At 39.8% G+C, this 26,303-nt stretch overlaps 1 protein-coding gene and 1 pseudogene across 1 annotated transcript in view; one reads left to right on the top strand and one right to left on the bottom strand.

Moving 5' to 3' along the window:
• Positions 1-26,303, top strand: part of JADE3 (jade family PHD finger 3) — a 109,204-nt gene extending 82,901 nt beyond the window's left edge. Inside the window, 5 exon segments of the mRNA XM_014592726.2 lie at positions 10,779-10,895; positions 21,117-21,587; positions 23,062-23,179; positions 24,973-25,832; positions 25,834-26,303. Coding sequence (XP_014448212.1) covers positions 10,779-10,895; positions 21,117-21,587; positions 23,062-23,179; positions 24,973-25,832; positions 25,834-25,881 — 1,614 coding nt within the window. The 3' untranslated portion in view covers positions 25,882-26,303.
• Positions 12,127-12,675, bottom strand: LOC102475461 (single-stranded DNA-binding protein, mitochondrial pseudogene; annotated as a pseudogene).

The following is a 26,303-nucleotide window of genomic DNA, read 5'->3' as shown; positions in this document are numbered from 1 at the left end:
TATATCTGTATCCACAACTATATATATATATATATGTGTGTGTGTGTGTGTGTGTGTGTGTGTGTGTGTAGTATATGTATAACCACAGCTAAGACCAAGACATCGAACATCCCAGAAACAGACATAGAGCACACCAGAAGGATTCCCTCAGACCCACTTTCCAATCTTTATCCCCCAAGAATTAGCACTATTTTGATTTCTATAATTATATATTAGTTTTATCTGTTTTTGAACTTCATATAGATGGAATAATACAGCATGTACTCTTTTTTTTAATGAGAGATATTTTTGCTATAGGGTGCATGTGCTCACTGGAGAGACAGAGATAGGAAGACAGAAAGCGAGAAATCACCCCAAATGGGAATGACCATACCACAATCCCTTCTTCATTCTCCTCTCGGGATTTTGGGCATGCACGCACATGTGCCCAGAGTTGTAAGTCTCCAGGTCCAAGACTTGAACCACAGTCGAAAGTCCAGCAATGTAACCATTATGCCATCTGCTGGTCCCAGCATGTACTCTTTTCTGTCTGGCTGGCCCTCGATGTTGTAGTGTGTATCAGAAGTATAACACAAGAAGTTAGGGGTACCAATGCCCCCACACAGTCAAAAATATGCATATAACTTTTTTCTTATTTTTTTACATTTACTATACATCTTTACAGCATTCAAAATGGACTATCCAGGCATGAGTATACTTCATGTTAGTCCAGTTAAGTATATTACCATACACATTATCATTAACAGATAATTTTCCATTTGTGTCCATTAAATGTTTGCTTTTTTTTTCTCCCTTGATTCCCTCTGTTCTGCTCACCATTGTCCACCTTCCTCCCATACGATTTCTAGTATCTTCATTTATTCTCCCTGCTTTTATACCTTCCAATCTTTCAGTTTCTGCTATAAAGTGCAGACATTGGCTACATGTTAAGTGAGGACATACACTGCCTCTCTTTTGTATTCTGGCTTGCTTCACTTAGGATTAAATCTTCCATAGTCATCCACTTTCTATCAAATATCATGGTTTCATTGTTTTTTATGGCTGAGTAGTATTACATAGAATGTATTTGCCACACTTTCTTTTTTTAAGAATTATTTTATTCAACTTTATGTATGTATGTATGGATGTATGTATTTCAATTTGACCAGAGAGAGAGAGAGAGAGAGAGCAAGTGAGAAACCAAGTCATCGGGTCTGGGACTCGAACTGCAGTCAGCCACAATGGGAGTCCAGAGCTCTTAACCAACACACCACCTGACGACCCTGCCACACTTTTTCAATCCAGTCATCTGTTCATAGATATTTGGGTTGGTTCCATGTCTTAGCAATTGTGAATAATGCTGCCATAAACATGGATGTGCAAGTGGTTTTCTGACTGAGGGTTTTCCTATCCCTTTAGGTAGATACCCAGGAGTGGAATTGCTGGATCATATGGTAGTTCTATTCATAGGTCTTTGAAGCAACTCCATATTGTTCTCCACAGTGGCTGTACTAGTTTACATTCCCATCAACAGTGTAGGAGTGTTCCCTTTTCACCACAGCCTCACCTGCACTTATTATTCTTTATTTTTTTAATCTTAGCCATTCTGACTGGGGTTAAGGGATATCTCATTGTGGTTTTAATATGTATCTCTCTTATTATAAGGGATGTTGAACATTTTTTCATATGCTTTTTTGGCTGTTCATATGTCTTCCTTGCAGAGTTGTCTATTCAGCTCATTTGGCCATCTTTTAATTGAACTGAGCATTTTTTTCAGGTTACCTGCTTAAGTCCCTGTATATTCTGGTTACCAGTCCCTTATCTGAGACATAGTTTGCAACCCTCCCATTCTGAGGGTTGCCTCTTCACTCTATTATTTCTTTTCCTGTGCAGAAGCTTTTTAACCTACTTGTCTATTTTCAAGATTATTGCCTGTACTTTGGGAAGGGGCCTTATTTAAGAAGTCTTTGCCTACTCTGATGCCTCCAGGAGTTTCCTCTGTGTATCCCCTTGGTAGTTGTATAGTTTGAGGTTTTATGTTTATCTCTTTGATCCATTTGAGTTTATTTTTGTTAATGGAGAGATATAGGGGTTGAGTTTCATTTTTCTGGAGATGGGTATCCAGCTTTTCAAGTACCATTTGCTGAAGAAAATCTCAGCAAATGGACAGTCCTGTGCCCTTTGTCAAAAATCAGTTGGCTGTGTTTCTGGGTTCTCTATTCTGTTCCATTGGTCTACATACCTGTTTTTGTGCCAGTACCATGCTGTTTTGATTATCACAGCTTTGTAATACATGGGGTCAGAGAATGAGATGCCTCCTAATTTATTCTTTTTGCACAGTATTTCTTTGGTGATATGGTATCTTTTATGATTCCAGACAAATTTTAGGGTTGTTTTTTTCTAATTCTGTGAAGATGTGTGTAACTTTTGACTGACCAAAAATTTAACTACTAATAGCCTACTGTTGATCAAAAGCCTTACCAATGACATATTCATTTTGCACATATTTCATATGTTATATGTATTATATACTGCACACTTACAATAAAGTAAGCTAGAGAAAAAATTAAGAAATCATAAGGAATAGAAGATATATTTACTGTACTATACTGTGTTTTACAATACATTTACTGAAATTAACCTGCACATAAGTGGATCAGTGCCATTGAAACTTGTTTTGTTCAAGGGTCAGTTGTACTATGATTTATCTATCCATTCTCTTTTGATAGACATTTGCATTGTTTCTAGCTTCAGGCTATTTCAAATAAAGCAAGCAGTAACACTTTTACCCACTATAATGGCTGCCTTTTACTTTTTGAAGGTCTTTTTAGAGCTTAGACTCAATGTGGCTGAGACTTTCTTTATTAAAACCATATTTCTTAATATCTTATCTGGTCATCAGTTACTGGTTTTCCCGAGAGGCTGTATGTGTGCTCACTTAGTTAAAATTGGACTTCCAGGGACCAGCAAATGCCGTAATGGCTACGTCACTGGACTTCCATGTAGTTGACCACGGTTCGAGTCCCAGTCCCGGTGGCTTAAACTCACCAGGCACGTGTGTTCTGCAGTGCCCAAGATCCCAAGAAGAGAATGGAAGAGAAGGGAGTGGCATGGCCATCCCCCCGGGGGGGTGATTTCTCGCTTTCTGTCTCTCTGTTTCTCTCTTTCTGGTGAACACATGCGCCCTATAGCAAAAACTTCTCAAAAAAAAAAAAACAGACAAACAAACAAACAAAAAAACAACAGGACTTCCAGACATTTTTTGTCCTTCCTTTTTTCTTTATTCATAATAGAGTGAGCATACACGTGTGCACACACGCGCACAAAAGGAATAGAGATAAGCATTATCCACAGGTTCCAGTCGTGCTGTAATTCTCTCCCTCCAGTCCTCCAGCCTGCCATATCATGGACATTTGTGCTCATGCCCATTTCAGGCTGAACGAGCTCATGATTCAAACTGTGGTCACCCTGTGGGATCTGGCTTCTCTTGACAGTGCGTTACCACTACACCACGGACCCTCCCCCTCCTTAACTACATTTCTTTTTAACTATTTGGACATTCCACTCACACCCCTCCCCCAAACCAGCAAATTTGTTAGGCAGTTTAACTGCATGACAAGAGAGACTGCAGAATTCAGTTAATGGGGATCTGATAATACTATATCAGTAATTCATTCTCCTTTAAAATGTCCCTAAAGTTGGTACCGGCAGGTGGCACAGTGGTTAAGGTGCTGGACTCCCACATGACTAACTGTGTGTGGTTCGAGTTCCAGACCCATTGGCTTGCTTTCTCACTTTCCCTCTCTCTCTCTGATCAAATTAAAATAAAATAAAATAAAATAAAATAAAATAAATAATTTAAAAAAATAATGTCCCTAACTTAACTGTTTGTTAATGTTGCTTCCAGAGAAGTTACTGTCTAATAGTTGAGCTCACAGAGTTAAACACAAAGTCCCATATACTTTTATATTCTTATGGCTATAGACATTCAGTATTTTTAAAAATATATTTGAGTAGTAGTTTCCTTTTCTCACTGAGAACATATAACTTATAGACATGTAAAATGAACTGTCAAGATTCTGGCCTGAGAGTGACTGGTTTCTAGCAGCAAATCTCTAACTAATAGAGCAAGGTTTTTTTGTTTGTTTTTTTTTTTTAGGGGTTTTTGCTATAGGGCGCGTGCGCTCGCCAGACAGACAGAGAGAGACATAGAGACAGAAAGCAAGAAATCACCCCCCAGGGGGGATGGTCACGCCGCAATCCCTTCTCCTCCATTACCCTCTCGGAATCTTGGGCACGCATGCACACACGCCCAGCGTGAGTTTTGCAGTCGACTACGTGGGAGTCCAGTGACATAGCCATTACACTAACTGCTGGTTCCCAAGAGCAAGTTTTTAGCTCATACAATTCTAGAATATTATTCAGGAAGTGTTCTTTAAAAGTAAAATAAGCTTTCTCAGCTATTGACTGTTCTCTCATGGTTTCAAGTTCTTAGTTTTCAGTACCTTTTGGAGTTTCAAAATTTATTAGTTTCCTAATGCAGCAAGTACCTGTATTATTAATAGTTTGACCAAACTTGTCAAAAAATAGTTTGACCAAACTTTGAAGAACTTGATAGTTCTTCACTTTTTTAAGTTGTATTTCTTTTCTTTTTCTTTTTTTTCCAACTCCTTGAAGATTTTATTCAAATTCAGTAAAATATTACATATAGAAACTGAGATTCACAGGTATTAACCACAAAAATCATTCCTTACATTTTGCACTATTTCACTGTTTTATATTTAAACACAAATAACTCTGAGGGGCCATGTAAAATAACAGGATTGAACCTCTCTAAGTCTATTTCTTCCTCTCTACAATCTCAGTGCTATCATTATTGATTTTTTTCTTTTACTTTTTTTTTAATTAATTCATTTACATTCATTCACTGAGCATTGTCAGAGCATACAAAATGTGATTTCCCATCCAGAATATGCTACATAGTGGCCTAATTATATATGTTATTGTCAATAATTTTCCATTTTTGGTTTCATATATGTATGTGTGTGTGTGTGTCTGTGTGTGTATATATATTTTTTTCTCTCTATTTCTCACCCTCTGCCATCTCCCACCCTCTTCCCACACTGTCCCAGGTATCCACAGTTGTTTTGCATTCCTTTTTTTCTGCACATTTTATTGATTCACAAAATTTTTAAAATAATCTATCTACGTTCATTAGCAAGCTCTGCTGATAATATATGTCTACGAATATATGTCTGACTTTAGGCATGAAACTCTGAGTAGAATAAATATACTATAAGGTAGCACCTAGCTGATGCTATATAGTTTACTATGGTCATTATGTATTTTTCAAAGTGTGCAATCAAAAAATATTTGATTACAGGAAGAGTCTTAGCATTCTCAGAATTCAGAAAGGATTTTATGCCAATTATGTGTTATTGAACATGGCTGGTTAATTAATATTTCAGAGATTAATTTTCTTAAGAGAAATTTTTGCCATGGGGCTTGTGTGCTCACTGCAGATATAGAGAGACAGAAAGCAAGAAATCACCTCCCTAGGGGGGATGGCCATGCCACAGTCCCTTCTCCTCCACTCTCCTCTTGGAATCTTGGGCATACACTCACATGTGTCAAGAGTGAATTTTAAGTTGCCAGGTCCAGGATTCAAACCATGGTTGACTATGTGGGAGTCCAATGAGATAGACATTACATCATCTACTGGTCCCCAAATTTGTTTTATTAATAAGCTTGAGGCAGAGAATATTTGGAATATACATTAAAATATGCATTTGGGTTTGAAATTTATCTGAAGAGGGAACCTTTGACACAAAGGCTAGTAGAAATATATATTTAAGCATATTTAGCTCACAGGGCAAAACAAAAATTACAGTTACAGTGACAATAAATCTTGGACTACAATGTTGAAAACTTATTTTTAACTATATTTAAACCATATTAATGATCATTATAGGTATACAGTAATCTATTTAACACATTAAAAAAAAACAGAATCTTCAAGTATCACCATGGTTTAAAGGAAATTTAAAAAGTAAAGGCTTTTTTTTTTTTTTTAGTTTGTGATGTGTGCTCAACAGAGAGACAGAGTCGGGAGGATGGGAAAGCACCCCCCACACACACATACACACACCCGTAGGGAATGGTTATGTCACAATCCTTTTTCTCCATTTTGCACTCCTTTTGGGATTTTGGGTACACACACACGCCCACTGTGTTTTACTAGCTGCTGGGTGTGGGACTTGAACTGCACAGTTGGTTATGTAAGATCCAGCTGCCTTAACCACCATACCACTGGCTACCCCAGGGCCTCTATCTTAAAAAGCCACACACACACACACACACACCCCTAATACTAACTAATGTAAGAATGCAAAAAAATGAATAATTCAAATTACATATGCCATAGAAATCAATCTGAGAGAGATGTGACAGAGATGACCAGTAAAGCTTTCTGGAGACAGATGATATGAGGGTGGACCTTAATAGGTAAGCAGGGTTTAGTCAAAGAGAAGGGGCCAGGAAAGGTGGGCAATACTGAAAAAAGGAGAGTAAAACATAACAGAGTGGTAGAGTTGGGACTAAGCTTCATGGGGCCAAGAAACAGTGAGGAAACTGACCAGCTGAAAATGAAGTGAATGCATAGAGTCCTAGGAAAGAAAGCTGGGCTAATATTGTACAGTGGGACAACATTAGGAACTGGTTTTATTTATTTTTTGTTTGTTTGTTTTGAGAGGTTTTCGCTATAGGGCGCGTGCACTCGCCATACACACAGAGAGAGACATAGAGACAGAAAGCGAGAAATCACCCCCCAGGGGGGATGGTCATGCCGCAATCCCTTCTCCTCCATTCTCCTCTCGGGATCTTGGGCATGCACGCACACGCACCCGGCGTGAGTTTTAAGCCACCGGGTCCGGGATGCGAACCGCAGTCGAGTACGTGGGAGTCCAGCGACATAGCCATTATGCTAACTGCTGGTTCCCTAGGAACTGTTTTTCATTCCAGGTGAAAGAGTTTAGTTTTAAATTTCTAAAGAATTAAGAAATCCCCAAGTTCTTTAGCCAGCATTAATAAGGCAGCATTTTATGACTATCAACTTGTTAGTAGTTGCAAGTGGAAGAGAAAGAGAGGAGGAAGGAAGACTAAGTAGATGGGTTTGGCAATAAATTATCTATGAAGTCCTGGTAGTCAGGGTTTTCCTGATGACTGTGCAAAGAGAAACAATGAAATATATGAAAGATAGAAAGGAGACATTTTGGACTACAAATCAACATGAATTTGTCATTGACTATATGTAGGTGTTAAAAAAATAAAAAGAGTCAAAATCATTGCCAGGTTTCAAGTCTAAGGGATTTAGAAAATATAAAACCGTGAGAAACTCTGGATGCCTCTGTTTTAACAGGAATCTTGGCAGCTGTCCCTGGGAGATATACTCATTGAGTTTATTTCCTTTGAAAGTGAGTTTTTCTATACCTCCTTAGAGTGAATGCTGAAAAAAATTACACACACACACACACACACACACATATGTAATGCAGTCAAAATATTCATGATAAGAATGCAGTGAGGTTTCATATTCACAGTTCAGTTTGGAGAATTCCAATTTATGGGCTAGGTTTTCTTAACAGAAATAAAAAGTTCACCATATTAGTTTGTTAGGACTGCCACAACAAAATATCACAGATTTCGTGGCTTAAAGAATAAAAATAAGCCCACAAACCAAGGCAAGGTTTGGTTTCCTCTTGAGACCTCTTTCCTTGGCTTATAGGTGGCCATTTTTTCACTGTGTCCTCCCATGGCCTTTCCTCTGTATGTGTGTATCCCGTGGTCTCTCTGCTAAATTCTTTATCTGACATTTCCATGAATTTCATCATACTGTCTGAGGATGAAGAGGAGTTATTATTTTTCCTTGGAGGAGAGGAATTTTCTTTTCTTTTTTTTCATTTTTCTTGTGACCCTGTGGTGATTTCTAGTCATCTGATGGATGGTGCATTTCTTCTAATTCTTTAAGTTCAATTTGAGTGTTCAGAGGCATGCAGGAGAAGGTGATCTGCAGTCTCTTATCCATTCTGTTCTCACTCTTTGTGCGTCCCAATCAGTGGGAATAGAGGAATATTCTGACCCTAATTTATTCAGATGTTTAGATCCGGTTCACTTGGACCTGTCTAGACATTTACTGTGTAGGAGCTGAGAAGCCAATGAGTAAAGATAAAGAAAAAGAAAAGAATTCGAGAAAAGGAAAGAAGAAAATATAAAAGAAAAAGAAAAAAAGGACAATAAAAAAATATTAATTTTAATTTTAAAAAGCAAAAATAGGAGACTAACAGCATAACGGCTATGTCGCTGGACTCCCATGTAGTTGACCATGGTTCGAGTCCCGGACCCGGTGGCTTAAACTCACACCGGGTGTGTGTGCATGCATGCCCAAGATCCCGAGAGAGAATGGAGGAGAAGGGATTACAGTGTGGTCATCCCCCCCTGGGGGGTGATTTCTCACTTTCTGTCTCCCTGTCTCTGTCTTTCTGGCGAGCACACGCACCCTATAGCAAAATAAAATAAAATAAAATAACTCTCCAAAGAAAAAAGCAAAAATAGAAAACCGCACAGTGCACAAGCACCACGCAAAAGCAATATTTCACAACTGAAGTTCAGGATCCATGTGGAGGTGGGCCTGGGTTTGTGCTTTTCCTAAACAGAATGGGGAGAGGCACCTATTAACAGAATAAAGGATCTTGAGAGCCCAGAGCATACTTTACCTTAAAAAAAAAATTTTAATTAAAAGAGTCAGGGAGACACAGAGAGACAGAGAGAAATGGAGAGAAAGAGACAGGTAACACTACCCACTAGAAATAAGTGAGAAAGAAGTCTCTGCAGAAAATCTTCATTTCAAGTTTCTGAAAGCAGTATTTCAATTGAAGTTCAGGATCCATGTCTGAAGTTGTATTTCTTTTAGAAACTCATTTATATATTTATTTCTTTTTTAAATGAAAATAGTTTTTACCAGCAGTTGCTTGACCCCTCTATTTTCATATGGAAAATAATTTTTTTAATTTTAAAGCATCCTTTTTAGAACCAGCAGGTGAGACGTAGTGGATAATAAGGTGATGGACTCCCATGTGATCGACCATGGTTTGAGTCCTGGACCCAGCTGCTTGAAATTCACGCTGTGCACATGTGTATGAGTGCCCAAAATCCTAAGAGGAGAATGGAGGAGAAGGGATTGCACCATGACCATCCACCCAGGGAATGATTTATTGCTTTCTGTCTGTGTCTCTCTCTAGCAAGCCCATGCTCCCTGTAGCAAAACTCTCTTTTTAAAAATAGTATCCCTTTCCTTTCAGCACTTTCCTAAAAACTAATTTCATTTTTAATTTACTTTGGCTGAGAGAGTAGGTAAACTGCTGATAGTTATGTGGGTTTAAAGAACTTGCTTTGGGGCCAGCTGGTGGCATGGTGGTTAAGGCAGCTGCATCACACATGTCCAACTGCACAGTTCAAGCCCTAGACCCAGCAGCTTCGAAAATATACCAGATATGTGTGAGTACGTGCCCAAAATCTCAAGAGGAGAGTGGAGAAGAAGGGATTGCAGTGTGGCTCTCCCCGGGGGGCAGACGTGCCTTCTCACTCTCTCTCTCTCTCTCTCTCTCTCTCTCTCTCTGTATCTCAGTCTCTCTCCATTAAGCATACACGCCCTATAGCAAGTTAAAAAGAGAAATTTCTTTCCCCAGAAAAATACTTTAAAAATATTACTATCCTCATACTGTCTTTTTTTTTGGGGGGGGGGGGGTTTTTGTTATAGGGCGCATGCACTCGCCAGAGAGACAGACAGAGACAGAGGGACAGAAAGCAAGAAATCACCCCCAGGGGGGATGGCCATGCCACAATCCCTTCTCCTCCATTCTCCTCTTGGGAGCTTGGGCACGCATGCACATGTGCCTGGCATGAATTTAAACCACCGGGTCCAGGACTCGAACCGCGGTCAACTACATGGGAGTCCAGCGACATAGCCATTACACCAACTGCTGATCCCCATACTGTCTTCTTACATGCTTTAGTATCTATTCCGTAAATTTACTGCTGCTTCTCAGCAATATCACACTTCTTTGTAAATCAGAAAGAAAGACTTCTCACTGCCTCTATTTTTTTTTACTTTTTTTAAGTTTGCCATAGGGCACATGCATTCACTGGAGAGAGACAGTGAGAAATTATCCCTCAGGGAGAATGGCCACACCACAGTCCCCTCTTCCATTCTCCTCTTGGGATTTTGGACATGCATGCACATGCACCACACATGTTTTTCAAGCCACTGGGTCCAGGACTGGAACTGCAGTTGGCCATGTAGGATCCAGCTTCCTTAACCTCCATGCTGGCTCAATTTTTTATCCTTAGTTGAGTAAATGAAATAACAAGGCATCTAGCACCATCTCTAACATATGACAGGTGCTAGATTTTGTGAATTTTAATTATTTTCCTTAGTCCCTTTCTTTGATTCCTAAGTAAAATGTAGACATCTTTGACTCACTAAGGTAATCGTGCCTAGTTGATATTTCTGCCCTCTTATACCATTATATAAACCGTTTACATTATTGGAAATGATTGAAGGACTGAGCAGTGAATACAGCCAGGTTCAATTTACTCTTGGTTCCATATTAACCTTAAGAGATGTATGTGACTTACCGCATTGTTTTGATGTTGTGAGCTTCACATGACATTGTTTATGGTTTGTGAAAGGTACTTCTATGGTGCGTTGAGTGTCTCTGCCTTATGGTATGTTTTATTTGTAGGTCAACATTGCTTGTCCTGAGAGGATGGAACCAATTACAAAGATCTCTCACATCCCACCCAGTCGGTGGGCCTTAGTCTGCAACCTGTGCAAGATGAAAACAGGAGCTTGCATTCAGGTAAGTTCCCATGAGAAATGGTGGAATGGGATAACACCAAATTATCTGGAGGTACCTTCTCAGAGGGAGGGTCCTGTTCTCCAAGAAGTCACTCAGGAAGTCTCCTATTCACTCCTAGAGTTCTGCCATTATACAGACCATTTCTCGAAATCCCTTTTTTTGGATGTTGCCTCTAGATCAAACTGTTTATTCTTTTCAATATTCACGGTAGTAGTCAATCTCCATCCTTTGCCATCAGAGCTGATGAATTAAGTCAGTTCTAAATCTAGATGATACCATCCCAGGTGTAAATGAGCTATAACTCTAAAACAACCAGGCCTACATTCTTATGTGTTCACCGACTAGCTACAGATGGACTTGGATTACAAGATGATTTGACATGTAGCTTTGTTGCTGGTCTAAGTAAACATTTTGGAAGGAAAAGATACATCGAAGTGGGTAGATTCAGTTAGAAAGTTTTAAAAGCCATTCTCATAGGCACATTTGTTGTGTATGATAGTGCAAATTTTCTGCTTGAAGTAGAAGTAGTAGCTTATATGGCACCCAATAGCATCTGTTGGAAAAGAGTATGGATGGGACTGGGAAAGGCCAATTTCCTCTAGCAAGGGAACAAAGGTTGACTCTTCATAATATTACTTTCCATGATGTCATTTTACTTTCTATTCCAAACGAAGTGAGGTGGCTGTACTGGTAAGAAGGAAGGAAGGACTTTCCACTACTTAGACTTCCTGCATATGAGTGTCTTCTCACCATGATCCCCTTTCTTTAGCCCTCTAGCTTGTCCAGGATCTTGGACATCCATGTACACAGTGTGTTCCAAGTCAACTAGGGATCCAAATCCATGGTCAGCCATGTGGCTTCCAGTGCTGCAGTTCAGCACACTACAACCTGCACTGCTGAGCCTGGGCCACAAAATCTTCATGTGACTTTTTCTCCCTCCTTTTAAGATTTTTAGGCACATGCACAAAATCCTGTGACAAACCACACTATGAGTATGATGACTTTTTTGGGAACAGGTAGCACAAGATTTCATTTCTGTGTGATGAAAGTATTATGGAATTAGGTAGTGGCAGTGGTTGCACAACTCTATAAAGAAATTTAAACATTGAAATGTACACTTAAAACTAGTGACTTTTTTTATTTTTAGCTTCATTTTTTTGCTATACGGCATGTGTACTCACTGAACAGAGACATATTTAGAAAATATTTATTTTCCCCCTTTTTTATATAAAAAGAGTACTTTAATTCTTTTCCTCAGAAATTATAAAGACTATACATGATTTGGAAATGAGACTGTACCAAGCAACAGCCAAAGGAGAATCATCCATTCTACACCTTCTCTTTGGTCTGGTCACTCAGAAATATAATGTTATCAGCTATGATTGTAGTCGTTGCCTGCCGTCTCACATTATTTTTATCCGTGTACTCGCCATTGTCTACTTTGCCTTCCACATAAATTCGAGACCCCTTTTTCACATACTGATATGCCACATCTCTGAGACCTGGCCGGAATACTGATATTCTGTGCCATGTTGTCTTTTGACTGACATCACCCATTTGGTACACTTCATTTTCCCCTGATCTCCACATCTCATTTGTTGCCAAAGAAAATATTGTGACTGGATTTTTTCCTCCCACCTGTCTTAGGACAGGGTCCTGACCCACTCGCTCAAGTAACTGCACACGATTCAGAGATCTTTCAAGAATCAAACTGCTAACTATTTCAGATTCATGTCTTAACAAACTGACGAAGTGCCTGTTATACAGGTCTTCAAAACATGGCTTCTATTTTCTTGTCTTACAATCTAATCTTTAGGTCTTTCTTGATGCTCTAGTCCTGACAGCCTCCAACCCGTGGGTCACTTCCGGTGCACGAAGGACCTATTTTTCCCCCTTTAAAAGTAACCACACACACACACACACACACATATGCTGAAATGCCACTACTACTAAGGTGGCAGTAATTAAAAAGGCAAATAACTGGGACCAGCAGATAGTGTAATGACTACGTTGCTGGACTCCCATTTAGTCGACCACAGTTCAAGTCCCGGACCCAGTGGCCTAAACTCATGCTGGGCGCATGCACATACATGCCCAAGATCCCAAGAGGAGAATGGAGGAGAAGGGATTGTGATGTGGCTATACCTCTTGAGGGGTGATTTCTTGCTTTCTGTCTCTCTGTCTCTCTCTGTCTTTCTGGTGTGTGCACATGCAAAAAAAAAAAAAAAAACACAACTCTCCTGAAAAACAAAGAAGGCAAATAATACTGGTAAGGATGTGGAGAAATTGGAACCCTCATGTAGGAAGGAAATACAAAATGGAGCAACCACTGTCAAAAACTTTGGAAGTTAAACATAGAGTTCCCATATGACCCAGTAATTTTACTCATAAGTAAATGCCTGCATTTCAGAGGTCTCCAAGACTGCCCTCAGGTTTAGTAATTCACTAGAAGGACTCCTAGAACTCAAAAAAAGCCATCATACTCACAATGTGGTTTATCACAGTTAAAGGATACAGATTTAAAATTAGCCAAGGAAATAGGTACATAGGGCATGGTCAACAGAGACCAGGTATGTAGCTTCTGTTGTTCCTCCCAGTGAAGTCTTACAAAAGTGCTTATGTCTCCCAGCAACAATATGTGAAAATACACACAGAGTACTACCAACCAGAAAAGCTTACCTAAACCTTTGTATTCATATTTTATTAGAGATGGTTTACATACACATGGCTAACCATCCTTGTGACTGACCTTAGTCTCTGGCCCTCCAGAGATCAAGCTATTACCACATGACCCAAAGCTTCCACCATAAATCATGTTATCTTAGACTATCTTACTTCGCCCAAGGCCCCTAGGTAAACAGAGCCACTCTTATCAGGTAGCATATTCCAAGGGCTTAAAGGTTACTTCTTAGGAGCTAGGGGCAAAGGGTCAAAACTTTCTTTGAACAAGGTTAATCTTTACTGCACAATACTCAAAAGAAATGAAAATATATCAACACAGAAACTTCCACCGAATTGTCATAGAAGCATTATTTCATAATAGTCCCAAAATAAAAATAACCCAGATGTCCATCAACTGATAAATGGAATATATCCATACAATGGAATTTTTTTTTTCAGTCTTAAATGGGAGTGAAGTTCTAACACATGTTACATCATGGATAAACCTTAAAAACGTGTTATATAGGGGAAGCCAGAAACAAACAACCGTATACTGTCTGACTCCACTTATATGAAATGTTCAGAATGAGCAAATCTTTAGACAATAAATTAGTGGTTGCTTTGGGCTGGGGTTGGGAATAGGTAGCAACTACAAATCGGCACGAGATTTCATTTTTGGTGTGATGAAAGTATTATGGTATTAGGTAGTGGTGATAGTTAAACAACTCTATAAATATACTCAAAACATTGAAATGTGCACTTAAGTCTAGTGACTTTTTAGTTTTAGTTTTTTGCTATAGGGCATGAGAGAGAAAGTGAGAAATCACCCCCCCCCCGGAGAGATGGCCACACCACAGTCCTTCTCCTTTATTTTCCTCTTGGGATCTGGGACACACATACATGTGCCCAGTGTGATTTTTAAGCTACTGGGCCTGAGACTCAAATGATGAAGTCAGCCCAGTGGGATTGAGCACCTTAACCTCCATGTGCCTGCTGGCCCAAAACTAGTGACTTTTATGGTATGTAAATTATATGCCAATAAAACTATTTCTTGTGTTATTTCAGTGAATGGATTTAATGACCACACTGCAATACATGTAGCAAAATGTTTAAAGACACATGTACAAGGAGTCTTCAGATTGTTCATGGGAAATACATATTATGAAAACGCTATATGTGAATTTCAAAATTTTTTGAACCAAAATGAACTTGTACTTTGATTCCATATTTTCCATGAACTTTTTGAAGTCCTTTTATATTAAAAAATTTTTTTTTATTGGAGAGGTTTTTGCCATAGGGAGCGTGCGCTCGCCAGACAGACAGACAGAGGCAGAGAGACAGAAAACAAGAAATCACCCCCCAGGGAGGATGGCCACGCCACAATCTCTTCTCCTCCATTCTCCTCTCGGGATCTTGGGCACGCATGCACACGTGCCCGGCATGAGTTTTAAGCCACCAGGTCCAGGACGCGAACCGTGGTCAACTACATGGGAGTCCAGTGACATAGCCATTACGCTAACTGCTGGTCCCTATTAAAGAAGATTTTAAGAGTGCTCCTTCCTCACCACAATAAGAGTAGTATTTTTTTAAAATAACCCTCTTGGCTGACTCCATGGCCTGATAAGGAAGATGGATACCATATGACCTACCACGCAGTTTGAGTCCTGAGCCCAGCAGCCTGAAAAACATACCAGGAGCATGTGTGTACATGCCCAAAATTCCAAAAGGAGAGAGAAATGGAGAAGGGATTGCAGCGTGACCATTCCCCTTGGGAGGATGCTTTCTCCTCCCCCTCTCTCTCTTTCTAGTGAGAGTATGTGCCCTCTAACACACACATACAAAAACAACATTTTATTTTATTTTATTTTATTTTATTTTATTTTATTTTATTTTATTTTATATTGCCAGAGGGCATGTTCACTTGCCAGAGGGAGACCTGGGCCAGCTCCTTGACCTGATCGTTAAGAGAGCCAACCACGGTTTGAATCCTGGCCCCTAGCAGCTTGGAAAACACACCCAATGTGTATGCATGCATGCCTAAAATCCCAACAGGATGGAGAAAAAAGGATTGTGGCATGACCACACCCTATTAGGGATGCTTTAGTCCTCTCCTTCTCTCACACTCTCTCTCGGGCAAGCACCCTCTGCCAATTAAAAAAAAATTTTGTTAATAGAGGAAGAAAAAGCATCCTTCAGTGATGTGTAATCACACCAGAATCCTTTTTTCTATTAGGATTATAGGCATATGGGTACATGCACGTTTTTCAAGCAACCAAGGCCAGGATTTGAACCATGGTCAGTCATGTGGATCCAGCTCCCAATGCACAGCACTTAACCATGGTACTACAGACCCAGATAAAAGCTGGTTTTTTTTAAATGAGCATAATAATATCTCCCCTATCTCCTTAAAATGTTACACTATAAACAAATGAGGTTTGTACAGAGACATTTTGTTTAATATGTCAGATACATGTTCTAGAAAAAGGTAAACAGGTGTGTGATTGTCTCCAAAATTTGACTGGCATTTCTTTTTTACCTCCAAAATGTATAGGTCTCCAGCTATAAATATCACAGAATGACTTTTCTTGAAACTAGATGGGTTTTCATTTATTTGTTTTTATTATAACTTCTGATTTGCATATAATCGTACATCTTTGTGGGGTACAGTGTTTTGGGGTTTTTTTGAGAGAGGTTTTTACTATAGGACATGTGCACTCGCCAGAGAGACAGAGACAGAAAGCAAGAACTCACCTGCCAGGAGAATAGCCATGTCGCAATCCCTTTTCCTCCATTCTCCTCTCGGGATCTTGGGCATGCACGCACATGCACCCGGTGTGAGTTTAAGCCACCGGGTCCAGGACTCGAACCATGGTCAACTATATGGAAGTCCAGCAATGTAGTCATTATGCCATCTGCTGATCCCAAGGGGTACAGTGGAGTTTTGTTTGTTTGTTTGTTTGTTGTTGTTGTTTTATTTTGGAGAGGTTTTTGCTATAGGGCGCATGTGCTCGCCAGACAGACTGAGAGACAGAAAGCGAGAAATCACCCCCCAGGGGGGATGGCCACGCTGCAATCCCTTCTCCTCCATTCTCCTCTCGGGATCTTGGGCATGCATGCACACACGCCGGGCGTGAGTTTTAAGCCACCAGGTCCGGGACTCGAACCGCCGTCGACTACATGGGAGTCCAGCGACATAGCCATTACACTATCTGCTGGTCCCGGGTACAGTGGGTTTTTTAAAGCATGTATGCAGTATGTAATAATCAAATTAAGAGTATAAACCTACTCTTAATCTGCAACAGTTGGCATTACATTATAGTGTATACATACAAGTTTTGTTCTACTATTGTTTTTTTGGAAGTGTATATTGAATATCTGTATATAGTTACTTCCCACTTAATGACCACTTGGACTTGTGGACCAGTTCTCCAGCATGGGGAATCCCCTTTATCAGTCTATGAGTCTCAGGAATCCCCTTTCTCAATCTTTGTCTATTTCCCCGGTCAGTCAGTACTCACTACACAAAGCATTCACAATCACACAAGGCTACATATTTCATTCATAGTTACCAAATTGAAGTTCCCTTTAGGCCTTTTCATTATTCAGAATGAATAAAAATGATTATGCCAGATTTATATCATTATGTTGTGGTGTGTCTTGTCACTTTCTGGTACTTAGCTAATGTATGCTTTTTTGTATGGATAGAATTACATTATTCTAGTGTGATGTCACATAATATCTTGAAAAATACATACCCTGTAGTGCCTCAGGATACCGTAAGACATCTGCCTTTAACCTCCTTGCTTATCAACCACTTTGCTTAATGACCTAATAGTAAGTACTGAACTCAGTTAAGTGAAGAGTGTTTATATTATCCTTTATTTTGAGTAATTTATATCTATGTCTCTATGTTTGATAAATTTGACCTGAGAAATCTGTTTTTAGCTTCTTGTGAGTAATTTTACATCACTCATTCATCCCTTTGAACAGAAAATGCTTTTGCTTTTTTCTTCCCATATTTTTAGCAATTAAGCAGCAAAAGAAAACTATGCCTAACACTTTTAACCTTTTGCTATTTGTTTTTTAAATGTCCAGATAGTTTCTTACCCAAGTGATAATGAGAAGTACCCAGATCAAAGTCCATCTTGAAGGCTAGACAGTGCCACAGAATTAAGACATGATGTTCTACGAGCCTGACCCACATGGGAAGGCTCCAGGTTCACATCTGGAGACCTCTCTGAGTATGGAAGATGTGCATGTGCCCATGATCTGGGGCTGACTGAGTCTGGGAGTAGATTGTGGCATCAAGACACTGTTAAGAGTATTCTCTTCTCTTCTCTTCTCTTCTCTCTCTCTCTCTCTCTCTCTTTCTCTCTCTCTCTCTCACTTATGAAAGAAATCAATGACTTTGTTATAAAGTACATCTTGGGCTTTCATCAGCCTTATTTTTGTGAGGATTGTCAAACATGTAGATGATTTAAGAAGACATATTTTAGTGTAATGTAACAAACTTTTATAGTTAATTTCATAATAAACATGCTTTTTATTTTTATTTTTATTTATTTACTTATTTTACCGTTTTTTCATCTATCAAACATTTTCTCCCCTTGCACCTCACACCCACTCTCCACTACCCAAGCTTTTTCAATAGAACTATCCAAAACTGAGGTGGGCTCTCTTAGGAGGTTGTGAGCTTCTTGTCCATGAAAGAATTCAGTAACTGACTAGATTACCACTTAATTGGAAGGTGGAAGTGGATATGTGGATAGATGTAGAAAATCAGGTACTCCAGTGGCAAGCGGGTGGTTTAGTAGTTAAGGTGCTGGACCCTCACATGGTCAACCACAGTTCAAATCCTGAACCCAGCGACTTGAAACTCACACCAGGCACATGTGCATGCATGCCCAAAATCCCAAGAGAAGAATGGAGGAGAAGGGATTTCAACATGGCCATCCCCCCATGAAATGATTTCTTTCTGTCTGTCTCTCTCTCTCTCTCTTTCTCTGTCTCTCTGGTGAGCATATGCATACTATAGCAAAAATCTCTCAAAAAATAAAAAAAAGAAAATTAGGTACTCTAAAGGAAATTAGGTACTCTAAAAGAAGTTCAAGCAATAATAAATGTGAGACTGGATCAGATGATTTTAGCATCATCATCCCTGGAACTCTGTCCTGTGACATTAGTTTAAGGGGAATCTGCTCTTTTAAAGCTTCGATGGTTGCCAGTATTCGCTTAGGTGTTGAATTTCTCAAATCTGTGAAGACATGTCAGGTTTTGTGTTCTTTTTGTCTTTGTTTCCAAGGTTATCATCTATGTCTAATTATTAAAAACATAGCATGTTGGTAATTAAGCAGTCTGTCTTTCAGATGCAGCTTCCAAAAAAGTTAAGACTTGGCTTTAATCATGAGAATTCTCACTATTTTTTTTTGGGGGGGGGGGAGAGGTTTTTGCTATAGGGCACGTGCGCTCACCAGAAATGCGTGAGCTTAAGCCACCAGGTCCAGGACTCAAACCTTGGTCGAGTACATGGGAGTCCAGCGACATAGCCATTACACCAACTAGAATTCTCACTATTTCCTTAAAAACAAATCATCCCTTGCTTTCCCCTCTTAACTTAAACATATATATAAGTACACCCATGTATGTTAAATCTTTGGAAGGAAAGCTGTAACATAATGATAACAAATGGTAAGTAAGGCTAATTGTGAAGTACAGGAGTACAGCTATCATGGACCAGGCTCTTCCTGCCAGTCTGGGTTGCATAATAATGCTTAATAAATAAATATGTTAAATCTGTGAATGGATAACAAAATATTATAATCATATTTTCAGATTGTTTATAACCATGTAATCATATGTAATTTTCTTTTTTTTGTAATTGAGATTTATTGGTTGTGTCAAGGATCAGTACAGACATTTCAATTTGTATCCAATTCTTAAATATGCACCAAAAATTTAAAAAGCCAAGTATAATGATTCTTTTTAAGTTATTCCAGTGACATTCCAGCTTCAGATTTGTAGGCAAATTTTCCTTAAGAGGATATCAAGAACCATTGTCTTCAAATGTTGAAAGCTGTTATGTAAGTCCCACCAAATCACAATTTAGTATCATGCACACTACGTACTTCAAATTTCCAATCTTTCATAGCTACTAAAAAACATAATAGAAGTAATTTAAAATATTCAAGACACATTAAATGCATGACTGTGACTCCAAACTGCCATTTAGTATGCTTTGTATTTAGGATATAAAAACTACCCACCCACCCCCACCTATGGAATGTTAAGCTGACATGTAAGAGAGTCAAAGCCTCCTATAAGTCAGTATCCCACTATTTTCTGGTTGTATTGAAAAATAAACAACCAGTAAATGATTTCACCTCTTTAAAAAAGCATTTACACTTTAAAAATGAGATGAGGTTGGATTCTCTCCTTCTTAAAAATGTTTCTAGAGCTACTAAAAAACTTGCATTTGCAAAATAGTTGATAAAAATATTCCTCTGGATTGTATAAGAAGGGAGACAGGGACCATTGATAAGACATGGTATATGATATTACTCAGACTTGACTTCTTTCTCGCCTGCTTCATCAGAGGGTGGACTCTCCTCATTTTTAGTTTCTCCATTTTCTGCAGGTAAATCTTTAGTGTCTCAGTTGGCCACTTCAGCCTGTTTCCCCTTTGCTCCCCTTTTCCCTTTTGTATGTGCTCTTTTGTCTGAAGACTTATCCTTCCCTACCGCCTTTTTTGGCTTCATCTCCACTTTTGCAGGAGGTTTAGCCGACAACCTCACCGATCTCCTCTTGGGCTCTTCCTTGGCCGCCCCCTCAACTGAGCTGACCTTCCTCTTGGGCATCTTGGCTGCAGACAGGGTGCGTGCTGGGTGCCTGATGAGGCTGTGGCATGCCTAGAACCTTTGCAGAGTTGAGCGGATAAATCCTACCGCTCCTCCCATCGCCAGAGCGCTCATGTAATTTTCAATGAGTTTAACCAATCATTTGTGGCTAGTTGGCTACTGTGTTGGACAGCTTAGCTCTGTAAGAACAATTTTAAGAAGTTGGTTACTTGAATATTGGGATTCCTGTGATCTTTTAGAACCAGTACTTGTTCTGACAATGTTACTGACTTAGTTTTATCCATCATGTGTTTGTACCATTTTCTGAGCAGCTGCTTGGTTGGTGGCAATACAAAAACAAACGTCACAGTTTCTGTCCTTAAGGCCAGGGATTTGACAGCCTTTATAGACACACCATTTTGGAAGCATCCATTAGGTGAGGTGGGAGACACAAAGAAGAGACCCTCTGACTGTTTATGAGAGTCACGGAAGGCTTCTCAGAAAAACTTAATGCTCAAATCATTTTTTTGTTTCCTCTATTTTTGCTGTTTTATGTAAGAGCAGGTTTCCTATGTTACTTATGAAGCATCTGTCATAGTCAGTTTAGGACCAACTTTTTCCCTAGTTTCCCTTTGCTTTCTAAAAATCTCTCCCTCTAGGCCCAGAGGGGCAGGGTTCACCCTCTCTACCCAACCCTGTTACCTTAACATATCTTTTCTTCCTGCAGTGCTCAGTGAAAAGCTGTATAACTGCCTTCCATGTCACCTGTGCCTTTGAGCACAATCTCGAGATGAAGACCATTCTAGATGATGAGGATGAAGTGAAGTTCAAATCATACTGTCTTAAACATAGCCAAAACAGACAGAAGATTGGGGAAGCTGAGTACCCCCACCACTGGGCTGCAGAGCAAAGCCAAGCTAAAAGTGAGAAAACTAGCCTGCGGGCCCAGAAGCTTCGGGAGCTAGAAGAGGACTTCTACACCCTGGTCCGAGTAGAAGATGTGGCCAAAGAACTGGAGCTGCCCATGCTAGTTGTGGATTTTATCTATAACTACTGGAAACTAAAGCGTAAAAGTAACTTCAATAAGCCATTATTCCCTCCAAAGGAGGACGAAGGAAATGGCCTGGTACAGCCAAAAGAGGAAAGTGTTCACACTCGTATGAGAATGTTTATGCACCTTCGGCAAGACTTGGAAAGGGTAAGATGACCAGCTGTGACCAGTGAATATGTCTTGTCTGCATAGAAATCAAGGTCCAACTTCCAGTTTAAAAATGGGTTTTGGTGTCCTTTCTTACATTCTGGTTTCATTGTGGCCCTAGTCAGTGGGCTCTGTTTAAATCTGTACAGGCACGTTCACAGGACTGGAGAGCCTTATTTATATATTCTATGAACTTTAAATTTGAAATACATTCTTACTTGTTTTACTTATTTCCTGTTGAGCCTAAATTGGCCTAGTAATATTTTCCTGACACACTTATGAGATCGTAGGCTGAAGAGAGTGGGTTTGGTTCAGAAAAGCACTAAATCAGGATTCTCAAACTCAACACTATTCACATTTTGGGCTGGATTGTTGTTTATTGTCAGGGACATTATAAGATGTTTAGCAGCATTCCTGACCCTATGTTTATCTAAAGGAATTATATAATTAAGTATAATTATATAAATAGCTTGTTTTTTTTCCCCTCTGCTACCAAAATTTGAAAGGTAACTAATATATTCTGTCTTTTTAAAATTATTTATCATTATTCCCAATGCTGTTCTTTTTTGTTTTGTTTTGTTTTTAGAGAGATTTTTGCTATAGGGCACGTGCACTTGCCAGAGGGACAGAGACACAGAGAGACAGAAAGTGAGAAATCATCCCCTGGGGGGATGGACACACCACAGTCCCTTCTCCTCCCTTCTCCTCTCGAGATTTTGGGTATGCACCACACACACCTGGCATGAGTTTTAAGCCACCGGGTTCCAGACTCAAACCGCAATCAACCATGTGGGAGTCCAGCAGCGTAACCAGTATACCATCTGCTGGTTCTGTCAATACTATTCCAAGTATTTTACAGATACTAACTCATTTAATCCTAACATGCCTATGGAAAATTTTTTTTATTATCATAGCTATTTGCAGATGAATAAATAATGCGCAAAAATATTAAGTAATTTTTTTAGCTGGGGAGTATAGAAGAGTGAGGATTTCACCTTTATGGTTATGGTTGAGCTGAAAATGTGAGCAAAAGAGCCACTTCCAGTCTTTCCAACAGACCTTTATCCTGCTGGTCTAGCAGTCATTAGAAAATTGTTGGATCCTGCATTGCCATCATTTGTACTGAGGGATTTAAAGGTAAGGCTAAGTTGTTTGACATCATTCCATCTTCCTAGGCCAGCTGTGCCTAGCTATGTCAAATTCATGATACCTCAAAGAATGTAGGTTTCAGAAGGGCAGCTTTGGAGCATTTTGCTTGTGCTGCTGATTGATATGGGAACCACAATCCCACAATTAACCATGCTGTGTGAACTTCTATGGAGTGGATCTCATTTTGCAGCTCTTGGGTTCTGTCTTCTCTCCTTTCTTCCACCCCCACCTAACTTTAATTGTCTTCATTTTAGCTAAACAATTTCAACTGTCAGGTTTGCTTACCATGACAAACATCTCTGTTTGCTGGGGATTGGGCTTTCAGGTCCGAAATCTGTGCTACATGATAAGCAGACGAGAGAAGATGAAATTGTCACAGAGCAGGCTACAGGAACAGATCTTCGGTTTGCAGGTTCAGCTTGTTAACCAAGAAATGGCTGCAGGTAATGTGTATATTTTAAAATGTACTAACAAATATATAGACTCTGGTCACATCCTACTTTAACCATTTAAATTATACATCAGTTGTTCCGCTTTAAAATCTTTTAAAATTCTTGTCAAATATCTCATTTGCTTTGGTCTAATCCTGGTAGAAGATGGCCTGTTTCACTTTCAACTCATGAAACAAGAAATCTTATGGTGAGGTTAGGAGAATTGCAGATCTAGAGCAGATAGCCTAGACCCTAGACAGATATTTGAGGCCATTAGTTGGAGCCATGAAATTTTTCGTTTAGGAATTGATAGGATAGGGTCTAATCCCAATTCCCAGAAAATATTTAATTCTAGGGTTACTCATCTTAAGAGTAGTATAGTAAAAACAAATCCTTTACCAGAGGTGAGAACAGCTGGGTTCTTATCTTTTCATTTATTCACTAATATTTGTTGAGCACTCACTGTGGACTAAGAGCTGATCTAGAAGATAGAGCAGTCAGCTAGGCAGAATCCCTGTCTGCCGGGTATATTGCCCACTTGGTAAGAGAGGTAGGCAAGCATAATTACAGAGCCCTAAACATAAGGAGTTTGACTGGAATGATGACAGTCATTTTCTATGCAACCTACAACCTCCCTATGCCTCATTAATGCAGAGGTCAGTGGCAAAGCCTGAGCAACTAGGGGTCATTGTGCAAGGTGTACAGGGGACAGCCACAGAACGAGATAGACACTCAGAAATGAGGTATCCTATAGGCATCAGAGACTTTCGGGTATTCTTGAGTGTCACAGGTCACAGCAGAGTGGTATACCAGGAGACAGCAGGGCTGCTCAGCCACAAGGGAAATGTGATAGGCAAAACAAGGAAACCCAAAGGACAACAGAGACAAGCCCCTTTGTGCTGAGGAATTGGCCCCTAGCCATGTGGCTTGTGATTGGTAGGAGTTAGCCTCACTTTGGCTTACAGCATCAGCGTGGCAGGCCCTGGCAGAGATGGGGGTTGTGAATTTTCAACATGAACTCTTAGAGAACAAATACTTCCCAATGGAGCACCTCAGAGCTGTCCTTTCTATGTCTCATTTTTGTGAGTATGCAGTAAGATGATAATGGGCAAAGGCCAAGCCCATATCTGTCCACTGGCAAGAATGTTCTAATTCTTTTCTGCTAGCCTTACCACTACAAAATCTCCTTCACACATTCATAATAGCCATTTATAGTCAGTAAATTATTCCATGTTACGGACATAAAATTCACAGGAACCACCCACTACCATTTCTAATACCAGGTTAAAGTACATACATACTCTTTACCCACTAAAACCTGTGCCACATTTTTGAAGTTTTATATTTTACTTGTTTAAGAAGACCAGGAGAGATTGAAAGATAGGATCTTAAATGTCTAAAGGCACATCTTAAGTGCTGTATAGTACCCAGGCATATAGTAGAGGGACCCTGAGCTAAGCCATTGCTGGTGACAGTCTTTTCAGACATGGAAAGAAAGGCAGAGATGAGGATGCAAGAGGCAGCACACTAGTCTTCATGATCATTTTACAGACTGGGAAAACAGAGGTGAAGAGGTTGGGAGCCATATAGCAAACAGTGGCATTGCTGAGTTTTTATCTGTGGCATTCTTGGCCCAAACCTCTAGAGTTCAAGTGACTCCAACTGCTACACTATGATGTACATATATATCCAAAGCAGATGCTTTCTAGACATGTGAAATAGTGGGTGTGTGAACTCACACTGCCATAAGCATGTACACTAGTATTTAAATCAGTTGTTAAATAAATCTTTCTTTTTTATCTCAGGACTTCCTTTGACCAATACACTAGAAAACTCATTGTTTTACCCACCACCGAGAATTACCTTAAAGTTAAAAATGCCCAGATCAGCTGCAGAAGACTGCAGAAACAGCTCTACAGAAACTGACCAACAATCCCACTCTACTGACAGTGGCTCCCCTGTTCACAGTGTAAAGAGCATGCAGGTACCTCAGGAGTCACTAGAAATGAGAATGAAACCATATCCAAGGTACTCACTAGAAAGCAAGAATAATGGTTTGCTGGCCAGCCTCAACCATTCTAGGAGTGAAGAAAAGGATTCCAGTCCTGCTTGGAAAGCTCCATCTTCAGAGTTCTATCATGGGCAGTCATTGGGCAAACCTCTGGCCTTTCAGGCTGCCATCCATGGACAGTCTACTGTTGGGAATGGGAAAAGTCAACCAAACTCCAAGTTTACCAGATCCAATGGTCTGGAGGGCAGCTGGTCTGGGAATGTCACCCAAAAAGATAGCTCGAGTGAGATGTTCTATAACCAGGAGTCTATGCTTGGCTCCCACTTGGTCAGTCAGGGAAACTTGAGAAAATCTACCATGGAACACTTCAGCAGATCATTCAAGGAGGCCACCAACAGGTGGATGAGAACCACAGCAGACCTCCAGTGCTATGTGAAGCCAACCAAGAATATGAGCCCCAAGGAGCAGTGCTGGGGTAGGCAGCTTCTCAGGCGGTCTGCAGGGAAAGCTCCATATCAGGAAAACGATGGATATTGCCCAGATTTGGAGCCGAGTGATTCAGAAGCAGAAGGTGATGAGAGTAAAGGAAAAGTCAGGGTAAGGAGAGATAACTCGGACAGGGAAAATCCTTCCCATGACTCCAGACGAGATTGTTCACGTTAAAAACAAGACACATCTTTCTCAGAGTTCAATGCAAAGGTGATTAGAAACTCCCAAGAATAATACAGCCTTTGCCTTTATCCCATATACTGGAAAAAAAAATATACCAAAAGGATTTTAATATATATATATGGATAAATTGCTGTGAAAAAGATGAGATTTTGTTCAGTAAATTGGCTTACAAATTTTCAAATGGTTTCAGTCTACTTTTTCTAAGCACATTATGGGAATTGCAGATTGACTAGAGGTATGTTTGTCAGAAGCTATTGAGAACAGCTGGGCCCAGAGTATTTGCTCAGTAAATGCTTTGAGATAGCTTTCCAGTTACATTAATATATCGACGCGTCTGTGATTTAAGATGCTTGCATTTTCAGTGAATTTGCAAGAGACCAGGATTATCAGACACTAGATATGGGGATTATCAGACACTAAAACTACTTATCTTTTGAAGCTACAGCATGTGAC

This window comes from Tupaia chinensis, unplaced genomic scaffold, assembly GCF_000334495.1.
Source record: "Tupaia chinensis unplaced genomic scaffold, TupChi_1.0 Scaffold138400_2, whole genome shotgun sequence".
In the NCBI taxonomy this organism is placed as follows: Eukaryota; Metazoa; Chordata; class Mammalia; order Scandentia; family Tupaiidae; genus Tupaia; species Tupaia belangeri.
The sequence above is the reverse complement of the archived record's forward strand: the minus strand, read 5'-3'. Positions and strand labels throughout refer to the sequence as shown.